This window comes from Microtus oregoni, unplaced genomic scaffold (assembly GCF_018167655.1).
Source record: "Microtus oregoni isolate MIOR12 unplaced genomic scaffold, Mior012 000030F_ref0000283, whole genome shotgun sequence".
NCBI lineage: Eukaryota > Metazoa > Chordata > Mammalia > Rodentia > Cricetidae > Microtus > Microtus oregoni.
In genome coordinates this window covers 5,415,655-5,443,260 of record NW_024543089.1, presented here as the reverse complement: position 1 = coordinate 5,443,260, position 27,606 = coordinate 5,415,655, and the positions used below count along the sequence as shown (strand labels likewise).

Genomic DNA, 27,606 nt, shown 5'->3' with positions numbered 1-27,606 from the left:
AAAAATAGGGATGGGATCTGAGTGGCAGCCGAAATGACTTAATGGAATGAACCATGACTCAAATGTCTATTTTTTTTTCAGTAAACCTAAACCTGCAGCCCTTTATATCACAAAAAAAAATAATAATAAAATCATATTGGATAAATGTATCCAAACTGGGAGATTATTGCAGTTGGACCCATATCATGGTTTAGTTCCAGAACAAATGAGATTTGTTGTATGAGTGAGTGTGTGTGTGTGTGTGTGAAAGAGAGAGAAAGAGGGAGAGAGATGCACGCACATAATTTTAACACTTCTTGTCTACCTCCATCTCTCCTATCTTACACAGTCTACTTCTGTGTTGACTGGTTTAAAAGGCAAAAGAAACTGCCAGAGTGAGCGCTGTGGTCTAAGGCCCCATCCACCTTCCCATGCCCCTCCCCCATACTTAAATTGATTGTTAATCCCAGAGCCACAGTGTTAAGAGAGGCGGGCCTTTGGGACATAATTAGGTTGTGTGTGAGGGCACAGCCTTTGGGAAGGAGATTAGTGCCCTCATGTAAAAGGCCTGGGGAGAACAGGAGAGGAGGGGGAGGGGAGAAAGAACAAAAAGAGAAAGAAGGTGAAGGAAGAAAAGAAAAGGGCACTGGAGAAGTCGTTCCCTCTTCCTCTTTCTGTTGAATGACAATTTAGAGATGTGCTCTCTAAGCCCGTCTATAAGGAGCTGGCCCTCTCAGCCAACTCTGCTGTCCTCTGTCTTGGGCGTCCCAGCTTCCAGACTGAGCAATAAATTTCTATTGTATATAAACTACCCAGCCTAAGGTTATTTATCATACCAGCAGGAACGAACTAACATTGAGCCTGCTGGAAATATATGAAATATCTGTACTCTTAGATTCTAGCTTCACCAGGGTGGTCTCCATTAAAACAAAGCAAAGCAAGCAAGCCAACAAGCAAACAAAAACCACACATGAATTATCTTTTTAGTATTCTGTCTATTTCAGACTAGCAGGAAAAGAGAACTCATTAAAAATACCCAGATTAATACTGCCATCAGTGAGAACTTAAAGATCCCGAGTTTAGAACAAAGACCATTAGTGCTCAGTGCAGATCAGCTTTTTGTTGATGATGATGTCATCAGGCTTTCCACCGCATCGCTTTCCAAAGGAGCCAACACATCTTATCTTCAGAACAGAAAAAGATGCATCAGACTGTGCGCATGGCAGGCACAGGCTGATGGTAAACAAAGTTGAATATTAGGGAGCAGATTTATTCCTAAAAAAAAAAAAATCTAAAGCTAAAAATGTTCCCTCAATTGGCAAAAGGGAGACAAAGCCTCTAGTTGGTCTGATCAACAAAAGAAAACACTCATAGTGGTCTACAGAGCCAGAATACACCCAATATTTGACATAAACTCAAGCACCTTTCAAAATTCCTAATACTTCCTAAAATAATCCATTTAACATTCAAATTCATTAATACTCAAAGCCTTAATGTTGAGTTCCATATGGACACTTTCTTTGCTCTCTGTCTGTCTCTCTCTCTCTCTCTCTCTCTGTCTCTCTCTCTCTCTCTCTCTCTCTCTCTCTCTCTCTCTCTCTGTGTGTGTGTGTGTGTGTTCCTACCAATGCACACAGAGTACATGTGGAAGCCTGAGATCAGCTTCAAGCATTGGTCCCCAAGAGCTTTCACCCTCATTTCCGAGGAAGGATTTTACTGAGCTCACCTAGTAGGACAGTCTGGCTACTGACTACAAGCCCCTAGCATCCTCCTGTCCCCACATCCTCAGTCTTGACATTACACGTATACCACAGTGCCTGGTTTTTCACACAGGACTGGGGAATGACCTCAAGTCCTCATGCTTTCACAGTAAACACTGAACTGAGAATGAGAACCACATACACACACCCCCGCCCTGTGCGAGCTCCTTGTGGGCTCTTTATATAACGTGAACACTTCCTTTAACCTTGAAGACACACAAGCTCCTAGGAAAGCTCTTGGGGCAGGCAGGGCGGTGGGAGGGTGGAAGAAGTAGAGGCATTTCGCTGCCAAATGAAAAGCAGCCTAGACCCCGTGTCAGCAACACGTACACATTCCCCAGTAATTTATGTCACAAGCTATGGATTCCACGCTAGGGACCACTTTCCTCAAATACATTGTGAATTCATGAGCAAGGGATGTGAACAGAGGAGGGTGTTTCACTCCACTGTCTCCTCCATTACCTCTCATTTTTAGAGTCAAAAAAACGAAGATTGCACCAACATTTTCATAGATTTAGAGTCTTTGTGATTTGAATAAACAGTCTTATTTCTCTTGCTTTTAGTGTTTCTTCTTCTCTTTCTTCTTCCTCTTTCTTTTTGGTGGGGTGGGGGTTGAGACAGGGCCACCCTGTATAGCCCTGGCTGTCTTGGAACTCACTCTGTAGACCAGACTGATCACGAACTCACAGAGACCCTCCTGCCTCTGCCTTCCAGGTGCTAGGATTGAAGGCATGCACCACCACCACCCAGTTACATTCACCATTTCTTGCTCAAGTACTCATCTTTGGTTAGATGCTAAAAATCTTCTAAGTAACAATGAGAGCACTTGTGAGCAGACTTTTTATTCTATGGACCTGCATGACTGAGAAAGCATTCTAAATATTAGAAACCCAACAACAATTTTGGAAGTGTACAGAGAAACAGTGCCTATAAAGAACAAAGCCATTTCACGGATATGTTGACATCCACTTGTCTCTGCAGAAGGCTATGAGCCTGGTTACTAGGGAGAACACTGGTCCTACCATCTCTGACATTCTCTCTGAGAGTCATAGGTGGCAGGCAGCATCACCTTCCCTTTTTAAGCTCATTAATTTCATGACTTATATTTGTAATATATATATGCCCATTTATATCTTGCTAAATTAATAAAAACCTAAATGGTTTGTGGAATATCCAAAGGACCTCTTTATAACTTAATCATAAATGTGGAATTTGTTCAAAAAGAAACAAAAAGCATAGCATCAATAAAATGGAACTAGCATTCTAAAATTGAATTAGCTCTGCTCCTAGTGATTCCATATATGGTCTTAGAAAAGTTACCCTATTTCACTTCAGTTTTGTTTTCCTTATTTGTTCAATAAGAGAGGTTGATTTAATGGTGATTAATGGCTTCTAACATTTAATTTAGCATTTCTGAGTAGGGAAACGAACCATAATTCATCTGTGGTAAGTTTATTTCATGTATAGTTGAGAACACATTTTATTTTTAAATTCTAAACTGTCTCCTTCAGAATTCTTATGGATTAGAACACAGGCTTTTGGAAGGAAGCAAAAAAAGTCGGGAGAGGATCACTAAAACTTATTTGTTTTTTTGTGGAGTTGGGTGCACAGTATGCTGTAAAGTCTTTGGTACAATAGGCAACAGGAAGTTGCTGGGTGTTCAGAAGAATGAAGCAATGTGTGATACGTAGCCTTTAGGGTAAATATCTTTTCCACTTTAGGGAGAAGGAAATTAGTACCAAAGCTCAATGAAGTATTAGGTAATTGGGATCCAGGATTAAAGTGACAACTATCCAAATCGGTTTAGCACAAGTTAAAATGGCCAGGTATTGTACTACATGATTGTAGTCCCTGCCGTTGGAAGAGTCACAACTTCGATGTCAGCCTAGAGCTGTGTGGTGAGGTTCCCATATCAATATCAATAGTAATAAATTCCAAAAGCTATTGAAAATAGAAACGCAGTTTAGTGATTGGTCAGCTGCAATAGAGGGACACTGATAAAATAAAGCTAGTAATGAAAGCGTAGAACCAGAGAAAACATGGCGAGCATTGAATAGACGAGGAATGAGCACTTTTCTGTTTCAGGAACTGGTGAGTCATTGGAAATGAGACAGGATAGAAAGAGAGAAAATGAAGAAGGCATGGGGAAGGAAAGGCGCTCCTGGCCCCAGGGGTCTGAAGCCTTAGAAGCTGAAAGTCGGGAGGCCAGCAGAACGTTTGCTGCAAAGGTTGACGACAGCCACAGGATTTCTCTTTTACGGAGATATTTCCAATATAATGTCAGAGCAGCAATGAACGCTGAAGGCCTAACTGTATACAACCCCTTTCTCCCTTCCCAGATGTAAACCTGTGATTTTCCAGAAATCTCACGAGAAACATCTCCAGTAAGGGACACGTCAGAGCCCTTGTGAAATTCTTGGGACTCGGGGTTTTACCTTATCAGGCTGCAATCCTAGCCAGCCTACCTCTGGGTCTCATTTGTGGCAAAGGGAGAGTGTGTGTGTGTGTGTGGGGGGGGGGGGGTGTCTTAGCAATCCTTCAAGATGTAACAGGAAAAACACCAAAATAGTATGTATAGGTATGGCTGAGACACTTTTAAGCAGCATGGTTTTCGAGAAGACCACACCTATCTGTGGTTATGTCTATTTTGTACTTGGGCACCTCTCTTACAGGAACCTTGAGCTTAAATCTAGGTCAAAATCTCCTCATAAACGCCAACTCTTCCTAGTATTGGTTTGCCCGGACATTCTTTTCCACAGTGAAGCCCAGAACTCTTAACTCTACCTGAGAGCTCTAAAACGAATTCCTCAAGCTGCTGCAAATACCAGTATGGAATAGTGTCTCTGGGTCTCTAGCCCCACTGCCTGGGACGCAAGAGGACGGAGTGGTTATCCATGCGCACCATTTAACCCTGAAATGTACAAACAGTGCTGGGTGGGGCATGGATGATTAGCAGGGACAAATCGGGAGCGCTGGGGGATGTGTTAGGCAGGTGGGAAAAGGCACAGAGAAATAAGATACCAGCAGTGTCCTGGTCCGCAGGAAGGAATTCTGTGAAGTCATCTGTCTGCAGGCCAGGAAGAGTGAAGGAAAAGGTTGAAGGAAGTGAGGGGCACCCAGAGAACAAACTTAGCATCTGTCCTTCTGTTCAGAACACTCTTCCCGGGTCTTCATCCTCCGTCCTCACATCAGCATGTTGTTGGGCACATGGAACTATTTCTGTCACTGCTTCACGACTAAGAAACCGCACACTCTCCTTTAAACCAGATATGAAGAATGTTCTGGAAAGCTAAGGAAAGGGAGGAAGCTGAGGTGATTGCAGAGGAAGTGAAAGTGTTCATCTCCGGTGTTCCATTCCTTTCTTAGTGCTAAAGCGGTGGGCAAGGCTCAGGAGTGATTGTCTTTCTGCGCAGACAGAGGAGTCAGCATGAGTATCCCGCAGGGGCACTGTGAGCAGGACTCTTGTCTGTCCTGGTAATAGAGGACTCTGCTTAGTCATGTAGAGAACAGCTTAAATATCCGAATGCATCCTTAAAATACTTTTCAACACTATTTGGACTATAGCTATCTCTTAACCTATATAAATGCCTTCCCCATTCACATCTCAAACCAATCTCAAAGCAATATTAAAATCAAGCATAAGCCATAAGCCTACAATAAATATTTTATTATAGAAAATACTAAACTAAATGGGATATCCAGATATAAGCCCATCCAATATTCTGAGAGATTTATTATTCAATTATGCAATCTAACAGGGTCACAGATTATTTTAACAAGGAAGTAGAAAAAGATCCCATTATGTTCTTTTCTGAAGATAAAGCTATCTTAGTTTATAAAGTTAAAAATGTTAATATTTTCTTAAGCAAAATTAAATGTTTTTTATGATATAGATTTCCTGGATTTTCTTTTTCCATGTGTGTGTTTGTGCACGTGTGTGTGTGCATGCGTGTGTACATGTGTGTGTGTTTGTGTGTGCGTGTGTGTGAACGAACGTACATGGCTTTCATTCTTCACTGCTCTTCTTGCACTGTGTGGGTTCTTAGAACTAAACTCAGGTGCAGCAAGTGCCCCTCCCCAAGAGCCCTCCAACGTGTGCTTAAGTCTATACATGTGCAAATTTGTACAGTAGCGACGTGCTGTGCAGACGGACACAAGCTGTATCGTGAAACAAAGGAGAACTCTTTTCACTAATCCCCTCGGTCCTATTTCACAATGGCTTTTGTCTTTTACCACTTCCCAAGTTTAGTTTCTATGGCAACAAGGCAAACCAGAAAGTATTTGGAACTATTTTAAAGTGTTGTGTCTAGGATTTGTAACTTGGATCCAGACAATTGTAGTTTAATTAGCATGAGTCTCTGTTAGCATTTTTTAAAGTAAAGGAACTCAGGCTATGATTTTATAATATGTTTACATTTTCAAATATTTCCTTAAAGATTTGTATCAAGGAGCCTTAAGGTAATTTTGAAATGTGATAGTATAACTTGAAAATTAAATATTGAAAGGTACAGTAATTATCCTAAATAAATAGATGAACATTTTCTTTTTTCGTCTTTCTTTCTTTTGTTTTGGATTTTCGAGACAGGGTTTCTCTGTAGCTTTTGGTTCCTGTCCTGGAACTAGCTCTTGTAGACCACCAGGCTGGCCTCGAACTCACAGAGATCCACCTGCCTCTGCCTCCAGAGTACTGGGATTAAAGGCGTGCACCACCACCATCTGGCTTTAACATTTTCTTTTCTTAAATAAAAGTATGAACCCTTATCACACGTTGTTAGCAGGAAAAATTCTATTGAACTTAGATTTGGAGCAGTGAGTAACTAAGAGTCTAGAAAGGTCAGATAAAAATAAGTGTCAAAGGCCCCAAACTGTACAAAAAGTGACCATGAATAAATCATGTTTCCTCTACAGTACATCTTTTATAGTTGTGAAAACAAGTAGAGTCCATGGAGCATAGTGGGAAAAAAATCATTTTAGGGCTGGAGAGATGGCTGAGAGGTTAAGAGCACTGACGATTCTTCCAGAGGTCCTGAGTTCAATTCCCAGTCAATCACATGGTGACTCACAACCATCTATAATGAGATCTGGCGCCCTCTTGTGACAAGCAGGCATACATGCAGGCAGACTATTGTATACAAAATAAATATTTTTTTTCTTTTTGTTTCCATTTTTTTTAAATTTATTTATTTATTAAAGATTTCTGTCTCTTCCCTGCCACAGCCTCCCATTTCCCTCCCCCTCCCCCAATTGAGTCCCCCCCCACCCTCAGCCCGAAAAGCAATCAGGGTTCCCTGTCCTGTGGGAAGTCCAAGGAACTCCCACCTCCATCCAGGTCTAGTAAGTTGAGCATCCAAACTGCCTAGGCTCCCACAAAGCCAGTGCGTGCAGTAGGATCAGAAACACATTGCCATTGTTCTTGAGTTCTCATTAGTCCTCATTGTCCGCTATGTTCAGAGAGTCCGGTATTTGGTTTCTAGCCATAAACCAAGGACATTGAGCCTATAATTAGTTATCCTAGAGAAGCTAAATAAGGAGAACCCAAAGAAAAACATATAGGCATCCTCCTGAATATTAACCTTCAGCAAGCGATGAAAGGAGACAGAGACAGAGACCCACATTGGAGCACAGGACTGAAATCTCAAGGTCCAAATCAGGAGCAGAAGGAGAGAGAGCACGAGCAAGGAACTCAGGACCGCGAGGGGTGCACCCACACACTGAGACAATGGGGATGTTCTATTGGGAACTCACCAAGGCCAGCTGGCCTGGGTCTGGAAAAGCCTGGGATAAATAAATATTTTTAAAACATAACTTTAAAGTCATGTTATAATACCACATAAGCGAAAAAAAATGTTCACAAAACACAACTTTCCAGATGTTCTAGGTGAAAGTGTATTCAGAAAGTAAATCAGGAGCTATCAACGAGAGAGATGCCAATGTTGACAGGGAAATCCCACATCGTCTCATTCCTAGATGAGGAGCTATATAGATGCTCAGCAACTGCAGAAGAGGGAGAGCCAGGCTTCTCCAGGGACAAGATCCCATACAGATTGTCCAATCCCAAGGGGTTGCCCCTGGTCATAGGATGTACAGGCAACATTAAAAGGACTCAATAGGTTGTATATGTGTGTGTGCACGCATACGCACACATTTTGGTATAGCATACACATGTGCATATAAATATGTGTATACATCTAAGGATGATAGCTGAAGAGGAGATCATTAATTTGAGGGAGGTATAGGAGCATCTGGATGGGGATGGGGAGACAGGAGTGGTTTACATTCAGTTCTCATGTATGAGGTTCTCAAATAAAATAAATTTAGGGGCTAGAGATATGGCTCAGCAGTTAACTGCTCTGTCCTTGTGGAGGATGGCGGTTTAGTTCCTAGCATCCATATGGGGCTTACAGCCAAGTGTAACTCCAGTTCCAGGGCATCCAGTGTCCTTGGACAATAGGCAGAACTTCATGCACTTACATGTACGTAGGCAAACTCATACCCATAAAATGAAAATAAATATGACATTAGAATATTCAACAATCTTAAAAAATTTTTTAAAAAAGAGGGTGTTGTGCTTCTTAGGAGAACTATTTGATTGTCACCATGATAAGTAGATGCTGTGAATTTACTGGCCAGGGGCCGGGGTCGTTAATTAGCATTTACTGGATCAATCTATCAAAATGAAGACTTCTCCACACATGCCCTTCAGTCTTCCTGATTTACCAAAATCCTACCACTTGCCATATAAGTGGAAAGTGTGCAATTATCTAAGCATATATTTACACTATTTAATCTATAAACAATTTTGTGCAGTCTCATCTATATAAATATACAAATTTCTATTCTAATATCTGCAATAATGAGGTTCTTCTTTTTCTCTATTTTATTTGGAAAGGTTTTATCCTCTTGATCAAATCTCGGTACAGCTTTCTAAGTGTGTTCCAATGTACTCATAAGTGATCACTCATGCACATTATTTATTAAAATATGTACCGTTTTGTTTTCTTTCTATTTCTACTTAACATTAAGAAAGTTCACATTTAGTTTTCTGAATATATATAGTTATAGTTATTAAAATACTTCATTTGGAAGGAGGCAGTCAACATTTTTTATAGAGGTTCTGCGCTGAGGAGATGGCTCAGCTACATGCAAGCGTGAGGACTTGAGTTCGATTCCCAGTAGCCACATAAGTCAGGGTGGGTGATATACACTGTAATCTTAGTCCTGGTAAAGCAGAGAAAGGAAGAGCTCTTGGACTCACTGTTGGTCATTGTAGCTAAATCGGTGAGCTCCAGGTTCCAGGGAGAGGCCCTTTTTCTAAAAACAAGGTCGACAGCTCTCAGCTCTCCAGGAACAGCACCTGAGGTTAACCTCTGGCCTCTACAGTCATGTTCACACATGTGCACATACCAGTACACCCTCCCTTAACACCCAAAGTTCTGATAGAGTTAAGATCCAATGAATTAAAATAAATATATGCAAATTATATGTATTGCATCACTGCATCATTGCTTTAGGTTTGTGGTGATCGAAGACAGGAGGTTTATTGAATACTGTATTTTACAAAAACTCTCTTTCCAAGTTTCGTTCTTAGTTGATGTGGGAAACAAACTCAGTGAGAGAGGTGCTCTGAAATAATGCCTGTGGAACATGCTGTGCAGTATCTGGATACATACACTCTTAAAATGGGTCAGTAGAAGGACTTTTACCAGCAAAGCCTTCCGTGGTGTGACTTAGCATCAGAAAGGGCCACTCTATCCAGGGTGCTGAGATGAGAGGTGGAGCAGAATGCCAGGCCCAGGCCCTGCAATGGTCTCTGCGGGGTCTCTGTGCCCAGATCTTCGTGGTAGGGGCAGGGGCAGTAGGAAGCATTCAGAGTTTAGATGCATCGTGAAAGTGGACTGTTAGAGCAACTGCAGCAGTTGGGATGAGAAAGGTAGAGTAGTCTTAAAATGATAATATTTAGTTACAGGGTTTGGAATGTCTCTTAAATCTTCAAGTGGCAAGACTGAACAGACATTTGTATCTAAGCCCAGAGTTCAGCAAAGATGTCTAGACCAGAGATAAATATTTACGAGTTGTTGGCATTTATTGGTGCTTAATGCCAGGAGTCTGGATCACAACATCGTGAAAAGAAACATGGGTAGAGGGAGCCACATGATCAGAGGGAAGGAAGACCAGGAAAGGGTTGTCCTGGGTGCTAAGAGCAGAAAGTGTGCTAAGAGAAGTGTAACAAGCTGGCTCAATAATGGTAGTGTGGAAGCTGTCTTTGTCACAAATTGTGTTTCGCAGATGCAGGAACAGTCCAAGGAGCCATGTCATAATAAGAATGAAAGAAGATGTAGAATTTAGACACAGCCCTCCCCAACTCTGAGTAGCCACTGGAAGGAAGTTGTTCTGATCATTCTTAGAAGAAAAATCATAAGCCTAATGATTTGATGCTTTGATAGTCCATCCTAGTGTGTGATATTGTTGAGTTACTTTGGAACACTAAGTTTGTATGACCACTTTGTACAAGAAGCATCAAGCAATGAGAAGGGAAGAAGAAGCATTTTATAGAGAATTTGTTGTGTTCCAATAACTAGGCTAAGCAATTATGGTCTCGAATTGAATCTTCACAACTAGTGAAGGAAGACATTAGCTTCATTTTACCTGTAAGGGAACCAACATTGTATCTTACATAAAGTGACATGATTCACACTTGATCTTGTTTCTTCTCTTGAAGACCAAAGATGGTTCTAATAAGCCAATAGCATACTTCTAGCCCTAGTTCAAGAGGCCGAAGCAGCAGGATTCAGAGTCCAGGAAACTTCAAAAACTAGTAAACGAGTTTTGTTTAAGGATTTCATTTAGATGGCTCAGCAAGTAAAAATCACACCAAACCTAATTTGTGCTTCCATTATGTGCGTGGGTGTGGAGTCATTCACTTTTGAAATGTGTTCTCACTATTTTACTCAGGCTGGTCTCAAACTTCTGTGATAAAACAAACCTTTCACACGCACACACACACACACGACAGGGTTCTATGCAGCTGAGGATGGCCTTGAAGTGGCTGTGTAGCTAAGACTGACTAACATCTGATCCCTCTGCCTCCATTTCCTAAGACAGCTAGGTTCTTTTCATTTCTTGTCCATTGTGAACGGTACTGCAATGGACAGTGGGTGTCTCTTTGACATGGCTGTTTCAGTTCTGTTGGATAAGTATCCAGTACTGTGGATCAGTCTGAATATGTTAACATACAGGTAGTTGCTCTTGATAGCTAAATATTTATCTCTTTGGTTTTAAGGATCATCTTTAGGTACTGAACGTCTCTTAATTCCATTTACTTAAAACATTGCTTGCAAATGAAATAAAAAAAATTAAAATCATGGTCACAGAGACTGAACTTGTTTAAACAAAAAGTTCTTTTTTAAAAATATTTAAATATTTGTTTATTTATTATGTATGCAACATTGTCTGTGTGTATGCCTGGAGGCCAGAAGAGGGCACCAGACCTCATTACAGATGGTTCTGAGCCACCATGTGGTTGCTGGAAATTGAACTCAGGACCTCTGGAAGAGCAGGCAATGCTCCTAACCACTGAGCCATCTCTCCAGCCCCAAACAGCAAGTTCTTAATCCAATCTGAAAACTTATAAATTACTGTAAATGTTTAAATACCCTAATACATCTGCCTTACTTCTTCTCCCCAGACTTCGCGTTTTAGAACTTGTGCCTAATAACTCTTAATACCAAGACAAAATGTTGGATTCACCTCAGCATTCCACTAACAGATGTCAGGAGCAGTCTCTTTTGACTTCTTTACTGGACCAAGTTTTTCTTTACTGTTTCAGAATTAAGTAAGTAGGAAAATAAATGACTCTGTGGTTGAGGTCAATGGCTATTTTAAAGCTAGCTACAAACATCTTTAATTCTTGTGGATGTACTCCAAAACTGCTGGCAGAAGTTCACAAAATGAGGCAGAGATGATTATGTCCATGATGGCAAGCATCTCCTGCTGAAGTCCTTCCTCCCTAATGAAACCCTTCTTTCTCTCCACCCCTCACCCTGCTAACTAAAAAATCAAAGTTCTCGTGTTTTCTGTTACTCATTTAAGATAATCCTCTGGGGCTAAGAATAAATATTTACTTTATACTATAATCGTTTTCCAACTTCTATAAGATATTAGCTAAATTACGGACTTCACTGAAAACATGATTCAAAATATGAAGTATGGTAAGGGTTTTTATTTGAAAAGTAAAGTAAGGTAATATCTTGCATAAACTTACCAAATTATTAAATTGGGCATAAATTATCTATGTTTTAAAATAAATATTTAAATCATTATGTATTTTTAGAATAACTGATAATGATTACACTAACTGACAGGACAAATTGCACAGAATTATCAAGAGGAATGTGAAACTGTAGAATTTATTATGAACACACTTTATATGGCTAGAAAGCAGCAGACAACATGGGTCATTTCTCTCACTCACCCATACTAGAAGTAGAAAGAAGGATAGAAAAGAGAAGAGAGGGGCCTGGAGGGCCAGGTGGCTCAGTGGTTAAGAGCACTGATTGCTCTTCTAGAGGTCCTGAGTTCAATTCCCAGCAACCACATAGTCACTCCGAACCATCTGTAATGAGATCTGGTGCTCTCTTTTGGCCTGCAAGGATACATGCAGGCAGAATGCTGTATACATAATAAATAAATCTTTTTAAGAAAAAAAGACATGAAGGAGAAGGAAGGAGAGAGAGAAAGACAGAAAGAGAGGCACACAGAGAGAGGAGGAGCGGGGAGAGAGAGCGCGAAGGAACATCTGTCCAGAAGTTCTTATACTCTCAGGCTTTTCCATTCTGACCCTTGCTTCAGAGAAGACTGATATTTTTCTTTGTGAGAGCGAGAAGCCACATTAAAATGTGAGAAGACAGAAAACATGCACTTGTCTAATCTACATGGGAAGTAGAAAAAGGCAAGATCTCCTGAGTAAATTGGGAACGTGGGGATCGTGGGAGATGGTAGAAGGGGAGAAACGAGGAAGGGAGGGGAGCAGAAAAAATATATAGCTCAATAAAAACAATTTTAAAAAAGAAAGCATGCACTTGATTTTGTAATTGCTGAGGGCTGACATTCTGATGTCTATGTTCTGCTCAACTCCTCCTGAGATGAAACCAATAGCAAACACTGGAATTATTTAAATATCAGATATCAAGGATCACAAGCCTGAGTGTCCTCTTCAGTGATGACCGGTGTTCTGCAGTGTACCTCAACAGGAGAAATGGTCCATCTGGCTTTGACTGCAATTTTAATTATCTAATTACTATACATTGACATAGCTTTTAAAGTCCAAAAATCCAAAAACCATGTCAAAATTTGGTAGTTATTGTCTCCATAGAAATGAACTTAACAATAGAATTGTCAGGAGGAAAAGAAAGAATATATAGTATAAGAAAATATATTATATGAAAAAAACTCAAATAAAACAACCAAGGAAACAGAATTACCAAACCAATCGTGTCTGAGTCGACTATTGCACATGACTTCTCCAGTTTGACTAGCTCTGGGCAAATGCCTAAAGCCTAGTTCTTGAGCTTGAGTCCAAGATCAGAACTTCGGTTCTGAGTCACCAATACTGTCTCTGAAAATCTGAAAACCAGCATGAAATGTCTTAAACACACAGTTTCAAAAATTGTTCAGCGATTGTTTTGGTCAGGAGACAGAGAAATGGTTAGTCCATGATTTTTTTTAATATTTATAAAATCACTTAAGCAGGAGCTAGGAAGAAGGGTTAGCAGTAAGAGCAATCGCTGCTCTGGCTGAGGACCAGGGTTCAGTTCCCAGGACATAATCATCTGGTTGTCCAGTTCTGAGGAATCTGATGTCTTCTGACCTCCACTGGACCAGGTGCATACACAGTACACGTACTTACATACAGGCAAAACACTCATACAAAAAAAATTCCTAAACGAACAATCACTTACGCATCAGATGCAAGCTAGAGCTTGTACCTCCTACCGAACTCTCTCTGCCCACACCCATGCTTAGTATTGTTTTAAACTTTCTGCGACCTTTGAGTTCTACTTCTGTGCTTTTTTTTAAAGCAATTTCAGGTCACTAAGAACAGCTCAATGTTCCAATATTTTCAATTTGTTTAAAGCAGTTAAGAATACCAACTGTGTAGCATAAATACATATCAAAAGAATTCTCTAATGTCACCACACTGTCAGATCTATAATCTTTGAGTGAGCATATATCTTGCATTAACTTTGCTAATGTTTTAAATGTTTTTCTGAAGCAGAAGACTTATAAGGTAGAATAAATGGACTTATTAAGCAAAACCCATTTTGGCCAGCCTTGGCCTGGGTATCACCCAAGGCCCTGGACATTGGGTAGGGAGAACCTGTCAAAAAGCATATTTTTGTAAAATTTTCAAGACTAGCAGGTTTTTTCTTTTTTGTTTTCAATAGTACTAAGAATTGAACCAAGGGCCTTATATATGCTAGGCAGGTACTCTCTCACTAACCTACATCTCTAGCTTTAAAAGGACTATTTATTTATTTATGTTTTTTTGAGATAGGGTTTCTCTGTACGGCTTTTAAGGCCTTGAACTCACAAAGATCCACCTGCCTCTGCCTTCCGAGTGCTGGGATCAAAGGTGTGCACCACCACCGTCCAGCTGAAGGACACTTTCTTATACTGTCTTTCACAGCATACAAGGATGGGGTTCTTGTTCATGAATTCATTTAGCCCTCAGTTTGACTCCTGTAGCACTTGGATACAGGAAGTGGTCTCCAAGGACTGTGGTCTGCTAATTCCACCTTTGAAACACTGGGGATCTCACAGGAACAATGGCTTTATGGACACATTCGTGTACTCTGTCAAACCCCAATCCTTAAAATAGAGGGTTTTATGGATATTATTTTCCAAGTCTCTGGTGAAATGATGACTCATAGCATCTGAGCCTTTCCATTTCACACACGCGTTACCAATTATATTCTACTGACATAAACGCTAACAGAAGGACTCTGAAAGCCAAGGGAAACCTCCCTGCTTATTGTTGCTTCAGGTTTCCTTTGATTAGTGTTCAGGAAGCCAAAAGAATAAGAACCATTTATTTGAAAGTGCAGAACATGGAAACAAAGCCTGGCAGTGTTGTCTGACTGTCATGTTTGTGACTGACAGGCGAAGATTACTTACATTTAGCTACGCTCATTTCCTGTAAATCCGAGGATTATAATTTCCTTTTTCTTTTGGTAAAAGTGGTTCTCTAACTTACTCTTACTCCAAAGCTGTCCCTGCACCCCTAGCTGTGAGCTCACACAAACACACAGTAGTTTGAGTCAGCCACCCCACATTTTAAAAATGGCTGGATGAATTTCTGTTCACATTTGAATCTCTGGGGCCCATGGAGCTTTGTCCTGAAACAGTCACAGGCCATCAGGAGAGAGTGTGCAACTAGAAGAGGTCCAATTTTTGAAATTCACTCAAATCAAATATTAAAAGACAGTAACTAAGGTTTTTTGGCCAAATGTGGACTGTGAAAGTCTACTTGTCATAGTTCAGGTGAGATGGCTGTTTAAGATGCGCATGACTGGACCTGTGATAGAATTGAAGCGACAGTTTAGAATCCGGAAGATGCTGGCCTCAGCACTCTACTTCATGATGAGGCCATGAACTCATTTTATGTCTATTAGGACAGAGAACTGAGTAGGTTTCCACTGTCACCATTGTTATTACTTGTCTATTTTATTCATTATTACCTCATCAAAATTATAAGGAAGTCCAGATCAGTGGGATGAGTACTGAATATAAAACACAAGTCAAGTATAGACCAAAATAAAGCTTTTGTAATGTGTGTGTGTGTGAGTGTATGTGTGTGCATGCGTGTGTGTGTTCTTTCCTTCTACTTTGTGATTTCAAGGGTCAAACCCAGGTCACCAGTATATACATACATACATACATACATACATACATACATACATACACAGACCATGAAGTTGGGAGGGGAGGGATGTGTTTTGGGGATACAGGGAGAGTTAGAGGGTGGTGAATGAAGACGAAATAAAGATGGATGATCATATTTCATTTTATATTTGTATGCAATCCTTTTTAATGCATGCAATTCTTAAGAGTAAATAAAAGTCATAATTAAAAATGAAAGTGTTAATAAATAAATAAACGTTTTAAACTTTGAAATACATGCATGTGAAATTTCTGGACGAGTGAGTACAACTCATGAAGAAGTTGTTGTTTTCCGTAGAACTTTTAGTGGTCTTTGAAATTTAAAAATATGTATTTTTTTTTCAAAAGAAGTTTTAGTAAGTAGAAAATTGAAATTGACAAAAAGGGAAAAAAATTCACCGTCCCGTCTCAGACTGTATTGCTGAGTTCCGGGATTATTGGGAGCCTTGGAGCCAGATGAAGAAAATAAACACTTGGTGGGCGTGTGGTGTTTGAAGAGTTCAAAGCCAGGGCAACGTGAAGGGAGCAAAGATTATCTCTTCCTCTTTTGCTCAGGTTTCCCCTTAGCTGGTTTCCAGAGAATGTTAGTCCTCATTGTTTTGTCTGAAAAGTCCGCTAAAGTACTTCAAAAAAAAAAAAAAAATCACAGGACTTGTTGGTCATAACCAAGAGCTGCCGTGGATACTAAGGCAGAGGTTTCAAAGTGTCCTTGGAAAGGTTAAAACCTTTCATGTTTGGACCATAATCCAGAGATTTTATCATTTGATGTAGGATGAGAAAAGAAGGCCGACATTTTCCTAAGGCCACCTGTGAGAATCTCGTTTAGCTGTATTCTTGACCCCTCTTCTGTTCGCTGAAGGTACAGGTTCTGTTTTCAAACACTAGAGAGTAAAATGGGGAAGGAGAGAAGACGACGGTAGGAGTAGCTTTGGAGAAGGGAGAGGTGAGTGGTTTCAGAGGAATGTGGGAGGGAGAGAAACAGCTGGCAGGTGAAGGAAGTCTATGGGAAAAGCAGAAAGGAGATTTGAAGAGACTCCCTGGACCGTTTTCATGGTTCTTGAAACACAGAAGCCAAAAGTGTTTTGAAGTGACTCTTTGGTGGCCCTAACTCCTCTCTATCACTGAGCCCAGTGGCCTCATGCCTTGGACAGCCATTTGCATTTCTGATTCTTAGGGACCAGGGTCTTCACCCACACTAGGTTGCAATTTAGATCCGAAACCCGGATTGAGGAGCCAGATGCTTAAGTCTTGGAGAGCCTGAGGAGTTTTAACTTACAGTGCGGCATGCTACCATGCTTCAAGAGGTGAAAAGGGAAATAAAAACTTTGCCTTAATGGCTACAGATAAATAAGCCAAAGAGAAGATGCCAGCTCACATGAAAGATTTTTTCCCCTTCCAAAAACATGATAAATTCTCTTTCATCATTATAAAATGTCTGTTTCCCAAGAACTTTAAAATCCTGGAGCTCCCCGTTATCTGTTCTCCTTAAGCCTACTGCTGTATTTTTATACCCGTCTCTTTAGCTAGTCTGAGTGGAGCAGGGTTTTCAACCACAAGTGATTTCCACACCACACTTTCTATTTTTTCCACAGCACACTCTCAAGGCACATTTATGTGTCCATCTCTACAGTTTTAGACGTCAGGATATGGACAAGATACTACCGGCATCTAGTAGATAGAAGCCAGAGATGGTGTAACTACACGATTGTGTACAGGACAGCCTCCTACAAGAAAGTACCTGATCCCCAAAGTTCATAATATCAGCATTGAGAAAGCCTGGTCAAGAGCCTTCTGAGATTCCCATGGTGTCCCTTATCACTGGTCTCTTCACTTCTACCTTCCCGTTGTGCTCAGAACCAGACCTTTGTCTTCATCAATACCAATTTCTCATCTCCCCAGTCCTGCCTTAGAATAGACCTAGGACCTTTCCACGTGACATCTGTATTAACTGTCAGTCCTTGTTCATAGTTCAACTGAAGGGAAATGTGGCGCTGTGCCTGACATAGCACAGTATAATACAGACTAGAATATCAGATAGTAGAGTGTAAGCAACCATGTGGGTACTATATTAGTTATGTATGCATACCTTAACTAAGATGCCTGGGAACATTTTAGTTTGGCTCCTGTTTCATGGTTGGTTGACCTAAAGAGCCTGGGAAGAACCTCATGGCAGTATTATAATGGGGTGAATGACCTTCTTCACCCTGTGGTGGAAAGGAAGCAGAAAGCAGGAGACAGGAAAGGGTCAAGGTCAAGTTAGCTCCAATACCCCACCCACCCCACAGTGACTTATTTCCTGCAGCAAGACCACACCTTGTAAAGTTTCCAAATGTCCCAAAATAAAACCAAGAGCTGGAGGAACATTTCATATTCAAGCCATAACCACAGATAATTCTTACAAGGGTTAAATGAGTACATACTTTAGAAGCACTGGCAATGCTGTCTGACCTCTAAGAACTTAGTACATGTTGAGCTGTAGTAGGAGGCCACTTGTTTCCCAACCGCCCAGCAGCTCAGACCCGAAATAACCACATAGAAACTGTATTAATAAAATCACCGCTTGGTCCATTAGATCTAGCTTTTTGTTGTGGTTGTTGTTTTTTGTTTTTTTCAAGACAGGGTTTCTCTGTGGCTTTGGAGCCTGTCCTGGAACTAGCTCTTCTAGACCAGGCTGGTCTCAAACTCACAGAGATCCACCTGCCTCTGCCTCCCAAGTGCTGGGATTAAAGGCGTGTGGCATCACTGCCTGGCTTAGATCTAGCCTTTTATTGGCTAACTTTTATATCTTAATTTAACCCATCTCCATTAATCTGCACATACCACGAAGTCAAAGTTTCAGCGTGTCTGTCTGGCGGAGGAAGCTCCATGGCTTCTCCCTGATTCTGCCTCCTTCCTCCCAACATTCAGTTTAGTTTTCTCCGCTTAGTTCTGCTCTACCCTATCACAGGCCCAAAATAGCTTCTTTATTAACCAGTGGTATTCACAGCATACAGGGGTGGGGGGGGGATACCACATAACCTCCCCTTTTCTGTTTAAATAAAAGGAAGGTTTTAATTTTAACATAGAAAAATTACATACAACAAAACAGATATCAAGCAAGAATTACAGTTACAACATTTATATCTACTTTATCTTTTATTATAACTAAGAAAGACTATAACTATAACTATAAATTTTTAACTCCACCTAAGTAAACAGGAAGTGCATTTTAAGCAACTTTGAAAACTCTAGAATTGACAGAGACATCTCACTGCCTGGACAGTCACCCAAAGTTTTACTATACCATTGGGGCATCAATCTTCAGCCTACAGGATCGTAGTATCCAGTAGACTTTTCCATGAAGCAGGAACTTTCAGTCAGTTCCGCCTATATTGGCAGTATGTCAGTCACTTTCTTTTGTGTTCTGCAGAATGTCTAGCAGACTCTTTCTATTCTTTCATTAAGCAGGAACCCCAAAGGACTGTCTCACCTTTAGGCAAGTTCAATAGTCATTTTTCTGTGGGTCCTGCATGTCCAGTTCACATGTCCAGTTCACACAGTAATCAAGCAGTCCAGACAAGAACAGTTTCTTACCCAAATGACTAACCAACTCCATAAGGAGCCTCTTCAATGCCCATCTTCCTCTTGAAGTAGATTAGTGCTGACAGGAGCAGATGTGTCTCACTGTCATGAAAAGTCCTAAATTTTTAAAACATTTTAAATGCCATATTCCGTAGCTCTTTGAAAGATTTGAAGAATATCTAACTAACTGAAATATATCTCTATACACCTAGAAAATCTAACTAACATGACTACAAGCTTGACTATTATAGATGATTATCTATTAACCTGTATTTTTAATTATACATTACATTTTTAAATGAGCTGCACAAACACAATACCTTAATCAAGAACAGAAATACATATACACAGTATAACAAAATTTACCTTAAATTTGTATAAACCAAAATCCATACCAATGCAAATCTCAATAGCACATTCCCTTTACATGTAAACAAACATTTATAAACAAACATTTAGGGAATTTGGGCATAGTTTTCTCCAAATTGCATCCTGCTGTTTGTTGGGCAAAGTAATTTTGGGGGGTGTTTACAGTGACCTTTGGGGGATCTTTGTCCATCAAACCACATTAGTCTGGAAGGATTTTTACAGGTTCTCATCCTCGGTGGAAACAAAAGAAGAACCTTTTTTCCAAAGTAATTTATCCTTAGACCCAAATTATGAAATCACGATACCTTTAAAATATATATGGTGGTTTAGCTTAGCATACAGAGGGGAATAGAGCATACAGAGGGAAATCCCACATCATTGAGCATATTATTATTGGTGCTTTCTATACCAAGATCCATGTTGGCCAACTCACTTCCTCTTTTACAAATCTGGGAAGCAGGTGTATTTTAGTAACGGTAGCTTCTCTCAAATGCTTGCCTAAGCTATCTATCTTTTTTAAAAATTTTATTTATTTATTTATTTATTATGTATACAATGTTCTGTCTGTGTGTATGTCTTCAGCCTTCTGGCACCAGGCCTCATTACAGATGGTTGTGAGCCACCATGTGGTTGCTGGGAATTGGACTCAGGACCTTTGGAAGAGCAGGCAATGCTCTTAACCACTGACCCATCTCTCCAGCCCCTAAGCTATCTATTTTTTCACATCTGTCCTGACCAGTGTTTATTTTAAGGTGATGAGACAAGGTGTGTCCTATTTTTCTCTTGCTTCATTCTGGGTATTTCCATACCTTCTTGAGACAAGGAACATGGATGAATATAAAAGCAAAATGGACAAATACTCAAAGCACTTGAGTGGGTGGTAGAATTCTCAGCCTGTATGGGTGTATCCTGGGCAAAGTGTGAGATTTTGGTATGAGTAACCCTGTGTATTGTGATGTATTTCACTGAGATGAAATTTGTAGAAATAAAAGAAAGTTTGCAACCAAGCTGGTTGTTGCTTTTGCCCATGAGTGTGTGGTGGAAGTAGAGAAAGGAGATACAGGTGTCTAGTAGAAAGGGAGGCTTGCAAGTTTCATCTCAAAAGAGATATCAGAGCTATTAATAAGTATTTGTGAAGGTTTTTTGTTTGGTTTTGGTTTTTGTTTTGAAAAAGAATGGTAATTGAGTCAATGAGAGAGTAAAAGACTACATAAAAAGAAGATAGTTGAGTCTACTCTGAGAAGCTATCTCTGAATGAATGGATTTGTGGGTGGGTGTGTAGGTAGGTGGATAGATGGGGTGAATAGGTGGATGAATATGTGGTTGGGTGGATAAGTAGATAGATATGTAGGGGGCAGGTGGACAGATGGACGAATATGTGGATGGTTGGATGGATGGATGGTTGGTTGGATGGTTGGGTGGACAGACATTACATTACATAATAAGGTAAATTAAGGCCGTGCTCGTTTTCAGGGGTGTTGAGGAGAGTGTACTTCCAGCTATAGATTCCACTTGGGAAATGATAAAAGCCCAAATCACCATACAGAAAATGAAAGTGATATGTGTGGTATGGTTTCCCTATTTTGATAATTTATGTTATATATGTTCTGAATTATGCAACAATTGTTACTCAGATTATGCTGGCTTATTGAATGCTGTATCCCACTCAAACATACCATACTACCATAGTAACTACCCATCTGTTTTACTGTTTTAGATCATAAGGCAAATGGACTTTCTGCATCAAAAGACCACCAAGAAGTTACAGTAATAGAGTACCAAGGTATGGTATTTTAAAGGTTTGATTGGATTAGTTTGTTTACATACTGTTCCCCCCAGTGGTGTGTGTGTGTGTGTGTGTGTGTGTGTGTGTGTGTGTGTGTGTGTGTGTGTTGGGAGAGAGCATCCACGGTAGGAGGACAACTTTGTGGAGTCAGTTTTCTCCTTCTACCTTATGTGGATTCCAGGGATGAAACTCTGGTCAGCTCTATAACAGCTGAGCCATTTAACTTGCTGCCTGCTCACATCTTATTTTCTGCTTCTATGGTCTGTTTGGTTCTCGTGATGGCATTTATTATCAGTCATGATGCTGGTAGTGGATGCTACTGATCACGTACTTGGAGCTTCTGTGGTGGCCACTCTGGTAGCCATCTTTTAGCCAGCCAGGTGTTGATCTGTTCACCTGAAGAGGAACTTTTGGCCTTCAGGCACCCTATCTTCAGAGATGAGCAAGATAAGGGTGGGGCAGAAACTCCATTAGGTCACCTAGGCAGTACACAATTAGGGCTGTATAACAAAAGGCACTCAGATAATTCCGTTAAGGCCTTGAAGTTGTAATATACTGCGTGATGACGCTAATAAGGCACACTGTATTGCGGGACAATTTTAAATGAGGGACGATGGCCAAGAGGATATCATTGCCTGAAAGTGAGTTGGACTCTGGAGTACTTACAGGAGGCCAAACAGAGCCGGCAACGTGCAAGAAGGGAGGCTGGGAAGGTTCAGAGTGTGCACAGCAGGAGAGGGTGACCTGACCTCGAGAGTCAATGAAATTCAGCCTTCTGCTCACATCCTCAGAGGCGTTTACCTAGGTCCAGGCAGATGCGGTGGGTGTGCATACCTCAGCTCTAATATCACTGTTAAATGCCATCATTGCGTGCTTTAGTTTTACATTACTTTTAAAACATTGCGGCAAAATTCACATGAGTTTAAAATCTGACGTCTTATAATGTAAACACTTCAGTGGTACTGAGTATATCCAAGGTGTTCTTAAACCACAACCTTCCCTAGACCCAGAACATTTTCTCTACCCCAAAGTGAAATCCTGTCCCCACTCGGCTTTTCTTTTTAAAGACATGCTTTATTTTTAACATGGAAAATCTTTCTATAATTTATCGCAATCAAATGTTAATCTCAGGGATGAAGTTACTGTGCTCAGTGGGAAAGTGCTTCATGGCAAGGCCAGTGCTTACCTGTGTACAAGGTGCTGGGTTAATGCAGGGAGAACACGTGTGAACACACACACACACAGAGGGGGGAAAGAGGGGGTGGAGGGAGGGAGGGAGGGAGGGAGGGAAGGAGGGAAGGAGGGAGGGAGGAAGGGAGAGAGAGAGAGAATCTGACTCTAGAGTAAATATTTACCATTTTCTTTATTCCCTTTTTTAAAATCGTCCTTCACCTTAGTTCTTTTTGATCCGCTTCTAATGTGGCCCTCCGTTAAGCACAAATCATTTCGTAGTTTCTCCCACAGTTTTGTTTTGGTGGTGGTGTCTTCTTTTTGTTTTTTTGTTTTTTGTTTTTTTTTTTTTTTGTTTTTGCAATAACTTTAAGTCTGTGACATTCTGTGATTTGTTTACATGAAACACGTTTCATTCAGGTTTTTTTTCCCTCGTATTTCTCTGATGTCAAAAGTTATGAATTAATCCCTGGTTCCCAGGGCTGCTGGTCTGCCCCACTTCCCATGGTGCTGCCAAAAGCAGATTAAGCCTGAAATCAGGGCAGCTCTGCCAGCTTGTACATTACATGAGCAGCTCTCTGCAGTGTCCAAACCTAAAAGTTATTAATCAGAGCTTACAGCGACCATTTTCCTGAACAATGGTCTTTTTTTTTTCCAATCAAGATTAAACAGATGTTTTGACAACATAATCCACCTTAACAGAAAAGGTTGGTACCTTTTGAGTATTAATGTGTCTTGTGTGAAGACATATGATTTATATCAATACTACTTGTTTTACTATTCAAAGCAGAGGTAACATTTTAGTTCAGATTTGGGCAATGTAAACATAGACTTGTGATATCATGTGGAGGTGACCTCACTGTTTTTCCCCATGGAAGAAAAAAGCAGGCCACTTATGGAATACATGTTACATTCAAGGATTACGTATATCAAACACATGCACACACATATTTTTATATACTCAATTTTGACAAGAATTATTATCTTATCATTCCACTGATATGAGTATGATGCCCCTATTATCTCACGCCTAATATGTGATCAAGGTCTAACCCGATGCCTGTGCTGTAACTACCATGTCACCATAACCCACAAGCCAGATATGGAAAATTATGCCATCTGGGAGTTTTGAAGTTTGGCTGGAGAAAAGGGAGACTTAACATCCAGGTTCTTTATCCTGAAATGTTAGCCTTATAATTCTGGCACTTTCACTATCTGTATTAATATCCTAGGACTGTCTTAACAAAACACTACAGACTCTGAAGCAACAGCCTTGTTCTCTGACAGTTCTAGAGGATGGTAGCTCAAGATCAAGGTATTGATGTCTTAGAACAGTGGTTGTCAACCAGTGCCCTCTGGCGGGGTGGAACAACACTCTAACAGGGGTCACCTAGACCATCAGTAAACACAGATATTTACATTAGGATTCATAACAGTATCAAACAAAAGTAGCAACAAAATATATTTTTTTGTGAAGTAGCAACAAAAATAACTTTATGGTTGAGGAACTGTATTAGGGGTCACAGCATGAGGAAGGTTGAGAACCACTGTGTTGAGTTTCTTGGCCTTGACTTCCCTGTGCAGGACACTTTCTCAAAGACTCTTAGAACCAAGATTCCTAGCTTCTAAATCTTTGATCAGATGTTACCTTCTGAAAGAGATCAACTATGCTATGTATATTGTGCCCTTGTCCCAGCAATCCTCCATCGCCTCTGCTGCTTCTTTCTTCCCCATCTCTGACCTTCTGGGTTGCTTGTTGGCCTGACTTTTCTTGCTAGATTGCAGATCCCCAAAGCCAAAGGATCCTTGCTCTGCCCCAGTACAAGAACAATGCTGGCTCCACGGTATTATTGGACATATTTTGGACAATTGGATAGATCACTTTTTCACATTACATATGTCTAGTAAGAAGGAGATGAAAGTGAAGTCACTAGTGTAGGGAAAGTCACTGGTTACATTTTCTAATTGAATTTCCTCAGGTTTTTTCCTCAGAACAGTGTACATGTTTAGTTAAATATATGAAATAGTGTGGTGTGGTATCAAATTATCTCTCAAGATGTAGGAGTAAGACAGAGAAACAGTGAAAAGGAGTGTGGGTGTGTGCATAACTGTTGGAAAACTCAACAAAATACGGGAAGGAAGCCTATCTAAAACTCAAGACTCCGGAAGTTACCACCCTTTCTCCTTAATCAACAGCACAGACTGCTTCCTCAGACAGGTCCCTTAGCACACATTTGTCTTTGGAGCAGAGCTGTAAACACCTCTGAAAACGATCACTCCATGTGGCGTGAAAGCTTAAAGCTTTAAGCATTCAAACATATGCCTATAGACTTTTTGTCCGTGATTATGCAGATGAGATATGGGGCTCTTTAAAAATGACATTAAATGTTCTTAAACATCAAAATCAGACATATGGAAAGGATTTTAAATTTTTATTCAGTGAAAGTTCCTGTGATTTTTTTTTAGGTCAAACCACATGCCTTATGATTAAAAATACTCAGAAATATGAAGTATTTCCAAAATATAAAGAAGCCTAATTGAAACAGATTTTGTTGTTGTTGTTGGTGGTTTTTTTGTTTTGGTTTTTGTTTTTTGTTTTTTCAAGACCGAGTTTCTCTGTGGCTTTGGAGCCTGCCCTAGAACTAGCTCTTATAGACCAGGCTGGCCTTGAACTCACAGAGATCCGCCTGCCTCTGCCTCCTGAATGCTGGGATTAAAGGCATGTTCAATCGCCACACAGCAAAACATACTTTTAAATTACTTCTAGCTGGAGCTTCTGCTTGGCAGCTTGGACAACTACTGAGACCAGTGTTGAGTGACTCTCCCTAGTTGTTTTGTTTGGACAGTCAAAAGAGGTGACTCCCTCACAGGCTCCAGAAATTCCTTAATGATCCAACTGTGGTCAAATTGCTGTTACAAAACTGATCATCTTTGTGACACTGAAATAAGATCGGTGCAGAGACTTGTCTTTGAATAATTTCTGCAGATTCAGGCACAGTTACAGGCAGTCCTTTTGCAGTAGGAGCCTACAATTAGTATAAGGCTATATTAGGTGTATGTAGAGTGGGGAAATGTAGCCTGTGAGGAACTTCTGTGCCTTTTCCCAGCATGCCTGAGATGGACTAAGGGTCTTTCTTAGGTGAAAATGTTAAGTACTCCCCTTGGCCTCCTTCTTGATGCCCATCATCTTTGCCTGAAATGACATTGTCTTGCCTGCATCTGCCATCGAACTTTAGACTCCTCAGATGCCAAGACTTAGACTAAGAGTAAATAATTAGCCACAGTGGCTGTTTATTAAGTACTAACAATTTTTAGGCTTGCATGTTTCACATAAATTGCTGCTTTTGAAGACTCACAATTGTGTGAGTCACTATCCCATTCATCGATAGAAACTCAGATTCCAGAACTTGGATTCTGTCACATAATTATTACAGAGAACAATTGTCATGTTCCAAATTCATCTTTGGGTGAAGCCAAACATGGCACCTATTGATGTGATGTATTTATGTCTCTGCGTATGACTGGATGGAGATGAATGGATGGATGGAAACGCAAAGAAAATTATAAAAAGTCATTTAAAGATTTTTTTAAAGCTTTTTAAATTAAGTAACATGTAAGATCATAGGATCAATTAAAAGACATATTTTCCCCTATTGTTTCTAGAGGCTATTTTAGCTTGTAAAAGCCCAAAGAAGACGACCTCCTCCAGATTAGAGTGGAAGAAACTGGGACAGGGTGTCTCCTTGGTGTACTACCAACAGGCTCTGCAAGGTAAGACACCGTAGACTGGAAGAGGCCAGGGTGAGAGGACATCAAGTGCAGCCCACTACCAACAGGCTCTGCAAGGTAAGACACCGTAGACTGGAAGAGGTCAGGGTGAGTGGACATCAGGTGCAGCCCACTACCAACAGGCTCTGCAAGGTAAGACACCGTAGACTGGAAGAGGCCAGGGTGAGTGGACATCAGGTGCAGCCCACTACCAACAGGCTCTGCAAGGTAAGACACCGTAGACTGGAAGAGGCCAGGGTGAGAGGACATCAAGTGCAGCCCCTATTCCTTCATTTACAAGTGGGAACAGGACATGACTGATTACGGAAAATGTGTTTCTGTAAGTGTGAGATGGAATGAATAGTGTCTGAGACCTAAAATACAACAGTTACAAAAACCAGACAGAGCAAAAGTAGGTGAATTCCACCGAGTCCTGGGATCCTTGGTTGCTTAACATGAAACACAACTATTTTGCTGGCCTGGTAAACTAAACTGTTAGTAAGGAGAAAAACACTGATCTGACTTTGGACCTATATGGTGCTGCATTCCTTTAATCTTGGCACTCTAGAGGCAGAGGCAAGCAGATCTTTGTGTGTTTAAAGCCAGTATGATTTACATAGCAGGACAGTCTGGACTACAAGAGAGACCCTATCTCAAACAAAACAAACAGAATGAGATTGGGATTAGGGTTGCTGCCCAGTAATAGCAGCCTTACCATCTTCCCTGTTTCCCTCTAGAAAACAAGCTTACCACTGAGAAGCCTGGAAAGTTGGGATGTAAAGTGCTATATTATCTGTATTTTAATACATAAATAAATCTTGCCTGAAGACCAGAGGCAAAGCTAAAGCCACTAGAGGTCAGGTAATGGTGACACACACCTTTAATCCCAGGATTTGGGAGACAGAGGCAGATGGATCTCTGTGAGGTCAAGGCCACCCTGGACTACACAAGATCAATGCAGAAACAAATCCAGGTGGTGGTGCCTCACCTTTAATCCCAGCACTACAGGGAATATAAAATGAGAAGAGAGAGATGCTTAGGCTGCTTGATTGGCAGTCGCCCAGCCTTGGCAGAGGTAAGATTCCTCTAGTGCGCTAGGCTGCTTTGCTTTTCTGGTTTTTGGGTTGGACCCCAGTTTTTGTCTCTGGGTTTTTAGTCTTCGAGCTACACAGATATGTGGACTGACAGATACAAACAGAGCCTGGAGAATCGGAACACACAGACCGTTGGTTACAATAACAGCTAGCAAGTACTTTTCATCTGTGGTACACCTTT

At 40.7% G+C, this 27,606-nt stretch overlaps 1 protein-coding gene across 2 annotated transcripts in view; it reads left to right on the top strand.

Moving 5' to 3' along the window:
* Positions 1-27,606, top strand: part of Jam2 (junctional adhesion molecule 2) — a 56,363-nt gene that overhangs the window by 8,561 nt on the left and 20,196 nt on the right. For both annotated transcript variants that reach the window (XM_041678654.1, XM_041678653.1), the window contains exons 2-3: positions 21,325-21,390; positions 26,227-26,334. In XM_041678654.1, coding sequence (XP_041534588.1) covers positions 21,325-21,390; positions 26,227-26,334 — 174 coding nt within the window. The remainder of the gene's footprint in view (positions 1-21,324; positions 21,391-26,226; positions 26,335-27,606) is intronic.